Genomic DNA, 11,503 nt, shown 5'->3' with positions numbered 1-11,503 from the left:
TCCCGCTCTTCCCTCTCGCTCGCGCTCACTGCCATATCGACGCGCGCCGTCCTCGTCCCTCGCATCTGATGCGCGCGCATCGCCGTTTGTTATGCCAGGATCGTACACACGTTGAAGAAAAAGGGCGCTGACAGAAAGCGTGGCTCCTCTTGAAAAGCGCGATTTTTTTTCTTTTATTTTCTTTCATTGATGTGAATTAGGTCGAATATCGAGCAGGTAGCTCGAGATAATTCTACGCTCATTCTACGATTCCTCGAAACAGACATCTTTTTGTTTTCACGCAAAGGAATTTTCTTCAGTTTCTTATCCTTAATACGAGACTGGCTTTTACCGATAACAATAATCCATCAGTTGAAATTAAGTGTATAAATAATTACATATGAAGTATATTGATATTAATGCTCGGACCTTAGAATATCCATAAAAAGTTGTATATAAACTTATATTTTCATCTACACAGGGCAAATATAAAATAAAGCTCAAATTCCCGTCTTATCTTTACAGGAAAATACATACCTATGTATATCTTTCTCCTAAATTATTTCGTCAGCAATGCATTAGAGACTCGAATTTCTAGATTACTTGAACAGAATGTGTCTTTTGTTTTTATAATCTATTGGTTATTTGATTATTTTGTTTTAATAATTCATTATTAGCTGGTTCTGCACCATTATAAAAAGAAATTTTAATTTTTCATATCTATCACAAAATATGTTCTGGAAAAGAAACGTTGCCCACTCGGCTTGCATTGTTATAGCAAGAGATCCATATAATAAAACTACTTAAACAAATTTCTTTCAATCTGTACACACACACACAAAGTAAAATTAGGGTCGACGATACCTGAAGTGCAATTGAAAAGATCAACTGGGTTTTCATTCGTAGAAAAAGAGGGAAAGAGAAAGCTTCGCAAAATCATAGAAAATATTTTACAACAGAAAAATCATTATACACGTTTCTACCTGAAACTATGGTAAATTAATTTAATAATTAAATATTAAATTATTTACGAGCATTTATTGCATTTTCTCGAATCTCGCGTTGAATAATCTCTTTATGTTTGACGCGTTTGTAATATATATCATTGTAGTAGCCATAAATATATACGTCAAATTACGGGAAATATTTAAACAATATAATATAATAATTAATTTAATATAATTAAATATAATTAAGATATAAATATATACAATAATTAAAAAATATATTTAATTTCCTGCCAGTCTTGGCTTAATATAATTTTTTCATTTATAGCTATAACAAGATCGCTGGAGGATTATTTTACTGTTATTTGGCTAAGCCGAATGCGTTTTCGGCTTTCGGCGCGCAAGGATACTCCGCGAAAATATATGCCTGGCGACATGACACGGGATATATCATGGGATGATACCGTCGTTCACAAAAAATGCACCGATATTGGGATAGGTCGATATTTCGATATTGCAATAAAGGCGCAGGCGTAAAACAAGCGAGAAATTATACGCGAAACACGTCGACGCGGTACATTGTTGAATAAAGGACGAAGTTGTCCCAAAAAGGACCCTGCCCTTAATGAGGGACGAAGAGGGCCGGCGCCCGGGCTCTCTCGGGCTCGCTCTCTCTCCCGATACGTCACTGGCTGCAACTCGGCGCCTGATTGGAGGACGAGCCGCGCTGCATACACATCGGAGCATATAATATACACGGTGTGTCAGAGATACACACCGTCGAGCGTCGAGTACTATCTGCGTGCGTACGTCGACACACAGAAAGAGGACTGTGAAAACGGGGCGGGGGGGGGGGATGAGGACGAGGACGGCTGTCAGAGAGGAAACCGGGCGACGGGACGAGGTAGGTTGGTAGAAACGGCAGGGAGGAGCAGGGTGCGGGGCGGCGGGGGGGAGAGACGAAGAGCCGGGACGGCCGAACACGCCCGAAGCCCGGCGGACGCGACCGACGCGAAATAGTCGACAATTGACGCGATAGAGAGTTTGGCGAGGGGCAACGGGCGGGACGAGGGACGAGGCACGCTGTTCTCTCGGGTGAACCGCTTCCCCTTTTTCAATTTTATCATACGATCGACGCAAGTTACATGTCGGATCGAGACGTCGTTATTATGCGAAATTAGACGAAACTTCTCCGCGATATATTTCTGCTTCCTCCCCTCCCCCCTCACAGCGCGAATCGATTCAAAAAGGCGAACGTGATAAATCACATGGTAACGTTAATCCAAGCTCTATAATAGAATTACCCGAGAGACTGACTTGGAGAACTATATAGTAAGAGAATACATATTATATATATATATATAATATGTAAATATGAAAATAAATTTTTTGCATTGGTTTCATCGATGTCGGAAGATGCGCTTTGTACACGTCGTGTTCGATCTACCTGATGATTTTTCGCGACTATATGAATAAATTTCTCGATGTTTAGCCACTTTCGCATACACACGTATAATATGGACGGGCCGGGCACAATTACATGGGAGGAATTTCTCGAGGATGCAGAGAAGTTTCTCGTTGTCTCGGACAGGATATCGGATGGATGGGAGTTTCGCGGGGATAAGGTATATAATTCTACATTATTTTATTTATCGATTGTAAAATATGCAAATTGAATCGTACTAAATACGAGCATTCGCTACATCGGCGAAACACACATCGCGTTTTGTTCGTTAAAAATTAAGCGAATAATATTTCATAATACATACTTGACGTATTCAAAATGATCTTACTCATGCGCAGCACCTCAGGCGGATGTCGAAGCCACGGGTGCTTGAACAGAGGCCAAGATTCAAGAAATAGATTTATTGTTTCGGCGATGTGTTCATCGCACGAAATTTCGTAAATTTCCTACGAAACATCGTTTTTTTATTATCTCAATGATATATGTATACGTTTAGGGTATTCCTGGACAAGCGTATTTATTTAGAAGAACCAAGTGTTTCGTGCCGAACGAATCCATTATGAGAAATGACGACGAATCGACCGGAATCGACGACGAGGAATTCCACGTGAAATTTCAGGAGGATCCGCACGAGGCTCGTTCTACGCTCGAAACGCCTTTCATCACCGAGCATCACATTTTGTGGTCCATGAATTACGGTGTTCCAGTTCTCTTTTTCAATAGATGGAGATCAGGTAACTCATCGACATTGATTACAACAAACGAAAACCATAATTTACTTGGCAAAAATCTAGAGGAAAAAAACACGTGTTATTTACATATCACGTGATTTTTGTGAAAAGAACTTTTATGAAAAATATATAAATAGATGAAGATAATTCATCGTAGATTGCAAAAAAAAGAAAAATGTAATTTTACTTTACAAAAATGTATGAGAAAAAAAACACGTGTCACTCACGTATCACGTGATTTTCGTGGAAAGAACTTTTATGAATCTGTTGCCGAGAAAAAAAAAACACAATGGGATGCATTTAAGAATTTTGAGAATTATAGAAATAAACACATAGTTTGCGCGGTTGTTGACACATTCGTGCCTCCCCTGTGTCGTACGCATCGTTTATTGATTATAAACGCAAACGTGTTCGCCTATTTCGATATTCGCGCAGATATTCTGACGGTATAATTAATCTCGATAACGCATTTTAACAGCGCGGAAATGCGTCATATCGTTTAGATTAATTATTAACGCTGATCATCTTTTACATATATTCGTTAACGAGAGGAAATTGTCGTGAGAGAGAAAAAAGTCTGACGTTATTCCTTTTTTTTCTTTTTTAGATTTCCCTGGTATTAACCCAATGAGCGTAAATGAAGCTCAAACGGTTCACGATTCCAAATTAAATTACATGGAATTATCACAAGCGATTCATCCTATCGTCGGTACTCCGTTCTTGCAATTACATCCGTGTCTCTCGCAAGAATTGCTACGAAGCATGTCAAAGAGGTGAGAGGTGAGATGCGACGCGCGCATTCAGGGAAAAAGAATAATAGAAAAATAAAAATAAAATAAAGAGATTATTCTAATAAAAAATTTTACACTTAAATGTTTCTTTATCGGGGATTTTATAAATGTTGCAGCAAGAATAAACTCGTCAGTTGGCTGAGCTGCGTAGCACCCGCGGCCCTAAATCTCAAAATACATCCGGAATATTACAAGCTGACTTATTGTGAAGTCTAATCGTATCAAATTGTCAAAGAAATAGCATATATTTAAATCACAGATGTGCCAAAGCAAGAATATTCTTCATCAATGTCCATCTTCATTTAACGACAGAAGAGAAAAAGGTATTATTTTAATAACGTCAGATATAGATACTAGTTAAGTGGCCATTTACCGATGACCGGTCATTCATCCGTACCTAACATACTTATACATAGTATCTGCTTTAAGTTTCGCGAGACTATTTGCGAGAAACTTAATCTCATCGCTCGCGAGCGTGTGCGAATAAATAATTCCGGTCACGAGTGTATTCGATGGCGACAATTCAAATAGTTGGCGTACAACGACGGCAGATCTAGCATTGACCCACGGCAGCACCGGGTGAATTGCTCGCAATTGGACGCCCAGGCAAAAGAGACCGGGGCGTGGAAAAGAGAGCGCGGTAATTAATGCGGTCGCGCGCGACAATTAATTCACGCAAGGACAATTTGCGTGCGGGGCCCCGGAATATTCATTCCCGACGCAATTTTTGTGCGTATACGCCGCGTGTACCAATCGGGTGTATCAATGACACCCTCCTACGCCCGCAATCGCGCGGACGTACTTTTCCGATCTTCCACGTTCCTTGGGAACGGACGGACAGAGAGAAACAGAACCGCGTACGATTAATTATGTAATTATGAAAATGAATTTTCCTCGGATATTTACGGAGAACTTTGATCGCGCGATTGAATGTAAGCGCATCGAAGAGTGATGTTAAAACGTAGCCGACTACACGCTCTCCCGTCCTCTCGTCTCGCAAACTTGTGTTCGCGCATTCGCGTAGCACGCGCGCCAGTGGCTCTCAACTTTGACATAACTAACGACAGAGACAATAATACCGTTAGTCTCTTTCGTGAGCGTCCACCACACGTGCCATTTTAAATTACAATAACAAATGTACGACGTTATTCATATACGACCTCCATTCGGATCCTCTCGTGGGCTTGTACTTTATGGACATGTCACGCAAAAAATATTGAGAAGGCTGTTTTTTATTCTCAGAGATGAGAAGAAGCGGAAAAAGAGCGCGGTTTTTTGACGTCTGTCGACCTAGCCCCCCCACCTTGTAAAAATAAAAAAACAAATACTGCAAATTTACGAGCTATTTATGAGCTTTCATATCCCGCAAATTAAAAATTTTGAGCTCGTCACACTAGGCAGGAATTTAATAATTTTGGTGGGGGGGCTGAGTCGACGTCGACTCAGCCCCCCCGCCCCTTAAAAATAAAAATATTCAATCGTTCTTTGCGGCAGAATTAGGAGCTATTTATGAGCTTTTAAAATAATATAATTTCGATTTTTGAGCTCACCGTTTTAACCCCAAAACAACCCTTTCATTATTAAAACTCAAGAGAGAACTATGCTTAAAATGAAAAAATTTAACACTTTTGCGGGTAAATATTGTTTATTGATTTATGAGCTCTCAAAATACGTGTATTTTGATTATTGAGCCGCAACCCCTTTATAGAAAAACCACCCTTCGTCTCCCCGGCATAAGAGAAAACTATACTTAAAATAAAAAAATTTAACACTTTTGCGGATAAATATTGTTTATTGATTTATGAGCTCTCAAAATACGTGTATTTTGATTATTGAGCTACGACTCCTTTACAATGAAACTACTCCCAAATCTTTCCAGCACAAAAGAAACTATACTTAAAATAAAAGAATTTATTTTACGATTAAATATTGTTTATCGATTTATCAGCTCCAAAAATACGAGCGATTTTGATTATTAAGTTACAACCTTTTTACAAAAATAATCACCACGCATCTCCTTCACATAAGAGAGAACTGTAAATTTAAAATGAAAAAAAATTATTATTTTGCGAACCTATAAGAAGCATTAATAATATAAAATATTTAATTATAAAACAGTTAATACGAAATATTTAATTTCTTTCATTTTAAGTATAGTCCTCTCTTGTGCCGGGGAGACGAGGGGTGGTTTTTCTATAAAGGGGTTGCGGCTCAATAATCAAAATACACGTATTTTGAGAGCTCATAAATCAATAAACAATATTTATCCGCAAAAGTGTTAAATTTTTTCATTTTAAGTATAGTTTTCTCTTGTGCCGAGGAGACGAAGGGTGGTTTTTCTATAAAGGGGTTGCGGCTCAATAATCAAAATACACGTATTTTGAGAGCTCATAAATCAATAAACAATATTTACCCGCAAAAGTGTTAAATTTTTTCATTTTAAGCATAGTTCTCTCTTGAGTTAAATAATGAAAGGGTTGTTTTGGGGTTAAAACGGTGAGCTCAAAAATCGAAATTATATTATTTTAAAAGCTCATAAATAGCTCCTAATTCTGCCGCAAAGAACGATTGAATATTTTTATTTTTAAGGGGCGGGGGGGCTGAGTCGACGTCGACTCAGCCCCCCTACCAAAATTATTAAATTCCTGCCTAGTGTGACGAGCTCAAAATTTTTAATTTGCGGGATATGAAAGCTCATAAATAGCTCGTAAATTTGCAGTATTTGTTTTTTTATTTTTACAAGGTGGGGGGGCTAGGTCGACAGACGTGGTTTTTTGACTGAATAGAAGTATTTGTTCATGTGATACATGTCCCGAGAAAGAATAAATAATTGAAATTATTTTTGCATATAGATCTCTCTCACGAGTCGGAGAGAGACAGAGAGAAAGAGAGAGCACCGACTTCCCATTTATCAAGCTCGGATAACACTGATTAACGTTGACCGTGTATTTCCGCTGGCGCGGGCTGAAAGATCGGATTATTGCCGTTAGAAAAAACGGCAATATTCCCCTTCTCTTCTCTCTTCTTTAGTTACTAAATGAATGCGTAATTGACAACTACTCGCTATGCTGGTTGCGTTGATATTTATACAACATTTGTGTATGTATTTTGATTACCTCTTTTCATTAACTCTTTAATCGTGACATTTTAAATTGTTCTTTTGCAATTGCAGGAAAACAAAAGGAAATACAGTATACTACATTATGTAATCAATATTAATTATTTCTATCTAAATCAGCGTCTTATCTGTTATATAATATAACAGTAAACAGCTTGAATTATTCATTATAAAATTTCCAGTAGCAGCTAAATGCGTGTATTATATATTTACGGCAATGGCAGGAGCTAGGATTAGAAATGCGACGGATAATAAAAGTATGTATAATATCATCCTAAATGCATATAAATGTACATTTGCAAGATAAACGTCTTACAATGCAATGACGCATGTGTGAAATTCCAAATTCTTGTTTTAGTTGATTTACATTACACTATATGCTCTCCGTGATACAAATATAGCGAAGCAAGTGATCTGTCGAGGCAGCAGCCACTGGCTCCACCTATAAAGGCGACGGAGCCACGCGGTCGGGTAGAAAGGCCCGATTCCCCGTCGCCCGCGCGCGCTTTTCGAACTCGAAGCTTGGCTCAAATTACCCCGCGAGTATCGTACGGCTCAATCTCGCATGTGCTCTCACGACCGTCTCCACGCAACAGGCGCGGCTGGTCGTCGCGTAGCGCACGCGTGTCGCAAGTAATCCCGCGTCTCGCCAGCCGCCGGATAACGGCGTTCTCTCTCTCTCGGTGTGTCACGGTGAATCGCCGCGAATACCTGTCCGGAGGAGAACGAACGGCAAGTCTAGGTGTCGCGTTTCCATAAAGCCGTAGACGGACGTAGGAAAGAGACTGGAGCCTCCCATTGCAACGCTGTGTCCTGAAAATCGATAAAAAAAGGAGAGAGGGAGAGAGGGTTCGGAATCAACAGGGGATGAAGAACGCGAGGCCGAGGCAGATCGCGCGCCAAAACGGATGCTGGATACTAGTACTCCGAATTTGACTCATTGTCAACAACGGCGCCGACTTCCTGAAGAGAACAGCAATACGTTTTTCACCTCTTTCTCTATCGAGTATGTTATCGTCGACAGAGATTTCCATCGATTTTTCCTGCCGCATGAGCAACAGTGTGGTAAAATTTAAACGATAATTGAAGATACGCGAAGGCGGGGAAACGCATTTCCGACACCTCGCTCATTATCCGAATTTTAGGAGGAGGCGTTGTATCGATCCCTCGCGATGCGTCGCGTGGGCAGTACCTCCTGACATCTGATTCGTTGCGTTCGTCAGACGGAAATAGAAGCGCGCAGATAGAATCCGGGTGACAATGAATTTGCCATGGCGACCGCGCAAAGTCGGTGGAGGAGGACAGAAAGGAGAAGGTGAAAGAGGGCAGAGCGCGAGCGCGGGATATCTACTCTCTGTTCCTGAGGACGCTACTCCCATCGCGAATAGCGATCGTTCGCAAAAGTCAATCGCTTTTTTTCGTCTACTCTCGCATCCTTGCCCCGCCGGTTTTTATCGAACAATATCGAAGATCAAATCGAGACAAGTAGAGCAAAGCGAAGAGCTAGATCTAATGATCTAAAATCTAAAATACTTCTACGGGAGAAAGAAAGAGAGAAAAGCATGACCTCCGCGCGATTTTATTGAGGATATTCGACGATACGCACACAGGCTCGCTCCGATTTTTTGCTTCATCCACCTAATCATAGTCTACCTCCTCTCTCTCTCTCTCTCTCTCCCCCCCCCTCCTTTCTGCCTTATTCTCGCTCCACCCTTCTCTCGCGCGCTTTTCGAACGCGTGGCATAAACGTCACACGCGCGCGGCTCTCCTAACTGTCCGACACACCATGCTATAAAGAAGCAACTTTATGCCGCACCGCCACAGTCCCGCGATCGTCGTCGCGTCGCGCGCAACCGAGTCCACGTTATCGGGGAGCGCGCGTAATCGCGAGACACGCACCTTCAGCGTGAAAAATCGCGGTTGGTTATCGCGACGCTCCTAGGAATCCTTGGTGTGTTGTCTCAACGGTACGCGAGCACTTTGATGAATGAAATTATTGTCTACGCGAATAGAAATATTAAATATATATATACACGAAGCGCTGAAAGAATAGACTAAAAGTTCTGACGTAGCTCTGGAAGTTACGCGAAATCGCGAACAAAATTTGGGAGTTGTATTCTTTGGGGAACTGAAAGTGCGACGTGTTTATTTTTATCTTGAAGCAAACATTAAGTGCATGTTCTCCTTGTACAGGCTTAGTAATATATGACTTGGCAATATGCGGGAAGACTAAGTACATGTCTGTTTAGATTAAATTATCATTCGTGTGGCTTTAATTTATTTGGACTTACATTCATGATTTTGCATAAAAAAGGCTTTTTTTTATCGCGAAATACAGCACATCTTACGTAACTTGTATTCTACCTTAAAATAAAAACTATCCATTTTTTTATCTAAATAAATCCCAATACAGTATTTTATCTCGTATATTCTAAAATAAATCCATCTTACATTTATATAGAAAAAGATGTCGACGTAACGATAAAAAAAAATCTTTAATTTTTTAACTTGATTTATTATCTATTTTTCATAATTAAACTCTTTTTTATATTTATCTTATTTTTTCACTTAAGACAAAACGTAAACAAAAAAGGTTGTAAAAAAAAAAAAAAAAAAAAAGATAAACGTGCACGAAGGCCATGCGAATGTTGTGTACAGATCTTGATTAACGAATGCTTATGCGAATAATTATGGACTCGAAGGTTATACGAAATTAATCGCAAACGAGGTAACAAAATCAGGGAGCTTACATTTAAAGCGAGGGGACCGTAAAGGGACATTTTAGGACCTTCCATTACCGGTCGTCTCGCGCTTGATTGCACGTTAAGGTGTACGCCGAAATAATCGACGGTCAACGAAGCGTGAAACGTATCGCCGGCTATTCCGCACGATTAGCTCACGAGTCGATCTTTTCTTGTATTATAATTAAAGCTGTCAAACCGCTTACGCACCTCGTAACGCATCCAAGCCTCTTCTTCCGTCTCTACCGTCTCTTCTGTAGCGATGCTAATGGAATCGGATGCGTGTTATACGCAAATTTGCTTAATAACAGATCACGAATAAATTATATCGTACTGGAATTGGCTACTGTATAATTTTGTAGTGCAAATATCACAAATTAGGCTGTTAATTACAAGAGAGATAATTTTTGTTATGATTGATTTACTCGATACATTCTATTAAAATTAACAGCTGTTTATCTTTTCATCCTGTCGATAAACATAACATATTATGTAATAGATGACACGTCGTACACGTGTTGCATTAATTGCGTTGCTCACCATTTATCACACGGCTCGTTCAAGGATTCTTATTACAAGGATTGATATTAGATGTATGCATTAAAAGAAGGAGAGGGAGAAACTGTGTAAAAAAAGAGAGATGTCACATCTGACAGCGCGCAATTTTGTTGACAAGTTGACAAGTGTCATAGCGTAACGACCGACATCTGTTGCTGACGCGTTACGTCGAAAGAGCAAAGAGCTACGAAATCGGATTATGTATTTGTGCGGATTTTTTTTTTTTTTTTTTGCACATGCGAAAAGTACTTGTTCTTGACACGCGTTACATAAAAACCATAACAGCGATTATTGTTTATTAACGTCGTGCGCGTTTGATCACCAGCCGTATTACAAGCGTTGAAAATAAATGCAAAAAAAAACATCGATAAGTATAGAGTGTACAAAAAGTTGGTTAAAAACCTCGAAATATCAAGATTCAATCATTATAATACGTTGTTAATCTCCTGTGTTGCAGATAACAACAAAACGACTGCTCACTGATTGACAACTTGAGGAGTTGCATTTCCAAGTTTCTCGCCACATCTCTGCCTCTGTTCAAATTCGCCAAAATAGCTCGAATAAATTGTATCGTCAAAAGTGACAGACAATAAGAGCGAGTTTCGCTCCGGAAGAAAAGGTGAGAGAAAGAGAAGAGAATTCATTCGGATGAGGATCGGCTCGTTTTCGCAACGAGATCGGACGTAGCCGAAACGAGAGAAGAATCGCATCGCGTCAGCGGCGGATCATCGTAATCGAGTGGACAAGCCGCCGACAAACAATAGGGAGACCTGGTAGCGGCTTCCGATGGGGTCGTAACCGCCGTACAACGCGCGTATTCGTATATATATCGCGATGATAGGCTAGCCGGTAGCGGCAGGAAGAGATCGTCGTAGGGGGAGATCGCCATAGCTAATCTGTACCACCCAAGGTGGCACAGATTGAGAGCCCCATCAGCATACATCCTCTCCTAGCTAACGAGATACCCAGCGTCCATCCAGTTTGTACGCGCATCGTTACGTCGCATCGACGACACGGTGTTTCCGTGCGTATCAACTTTCCCGGAAGCGTTCCTCGGACAATCGATTTGCGATTTAATCCGATTCAGCGAATCCTATATTCGCGAATTGTTAAATTGCATTCCGTTTGTAATTGTAGTGGGAATAAAAAAGGAGAAAGAGAGAGAGAGAGAGA

At 40.3% G+C, this 11,503-nt stretch overlaps 1 protein-coding gene across 3 annotated transcripts; it reads left to right on the top strand.

Annotated features, from left to right (window-relative positions):
* Positions 1 to 70: 70 nt before the first annotated feature.
* Positions 71 to 11,503, top strand: Atg10 (Autophagy-related 10). 3 transcript variants are annotated; one of them, XM_072906353.1, is made up of 8 exons: positions 71 to 1,830; positions 2,419 to 2,551; positions 2,888 to 3,125; positions 3,730 to 3,895; positions 4,030 to 4,236; positions 6,766 to 7,012; positions 7,086 to 7,288; positions 7,390 to 8,040. In XM_072906353.1, exons 2-5 carry the CDS (start codon positions 2,444 to 2,446, stop codon positions 4,127 to 4,129), a joined length of 612 nt encoding a protein of 203 aa, XP_072762454.1. In that variant the 5' UTR covers positions 71 to 1,830; positions 2,419 to 2,443; the 3' UTR covers positions 4,130 to 4,236; positions 6,766 to 7,012; positions 7,086 to 7,288; positions 7,390 to 8,040. The 3 variants fall into 3 exon arrangements, with proteins under 3 accessions (XP_072762454.1, XP_072762453.1, XP_072762455.1); XM_072906352.1 differs by lacking the exons at positions 6,766 to 7,012; positions 7,086 to 7,288; positions 7,390 to 8,040 and adding an exon at positions 10,788 to 11,503; XM_072906354.1 differs by lacking the exons at positions 6,766 to 7,012; positions 7,086 to 7,288; positions 7,390 to 8,040 and having other exon boundaries at positions 3,730 to 3,902; positions 4,030 to 4,233.

Source organism: Anoplolepis gracilipes, chromosome 14 (genome assembly GCF_047496725.1).
Source record: "Anoplolepis gracilipes chromosome 14, ASM4749672v1, whole genome shotgun sequence".
Taxonomy (NCBI): Eukaryota; Metazoa; Arthropoda; class Insecta; order Hymenoptera; family Formicidae; genus Anoplolepis; species Anoplolepis gracilipes.
The sequence above is the reverse complement of the archived record's forward strand: the minus strand, read 5'-3'. Positions and strand labels throughout refer to the sequence as shown.

Excerpts from the sequence above, each read along its gene's own strand:
- Atg10 (XM_072906352.1), top strand. The coding sequence starts at position 2,444 with ATGGACGGGCCGGGCACAATTACATGGGAGGAATTTCTCGAGGATGCA. Across the intron at positions 2,552-2,887 it reads GGGAGTTTCGCGGGGATAAG|GGTATTCCTGGACAAGCGTA; the intron begins GTATATAATTCT and ends GTATACGTTTAG. Across the intron at positions 3,126-3,729 it reads TTTCAATAGATGGAGATCAG|ATTTCCCTGGTATTAACCCA; the intron begins GTAACTCATCGA and ends TTTCTTTTTTAG.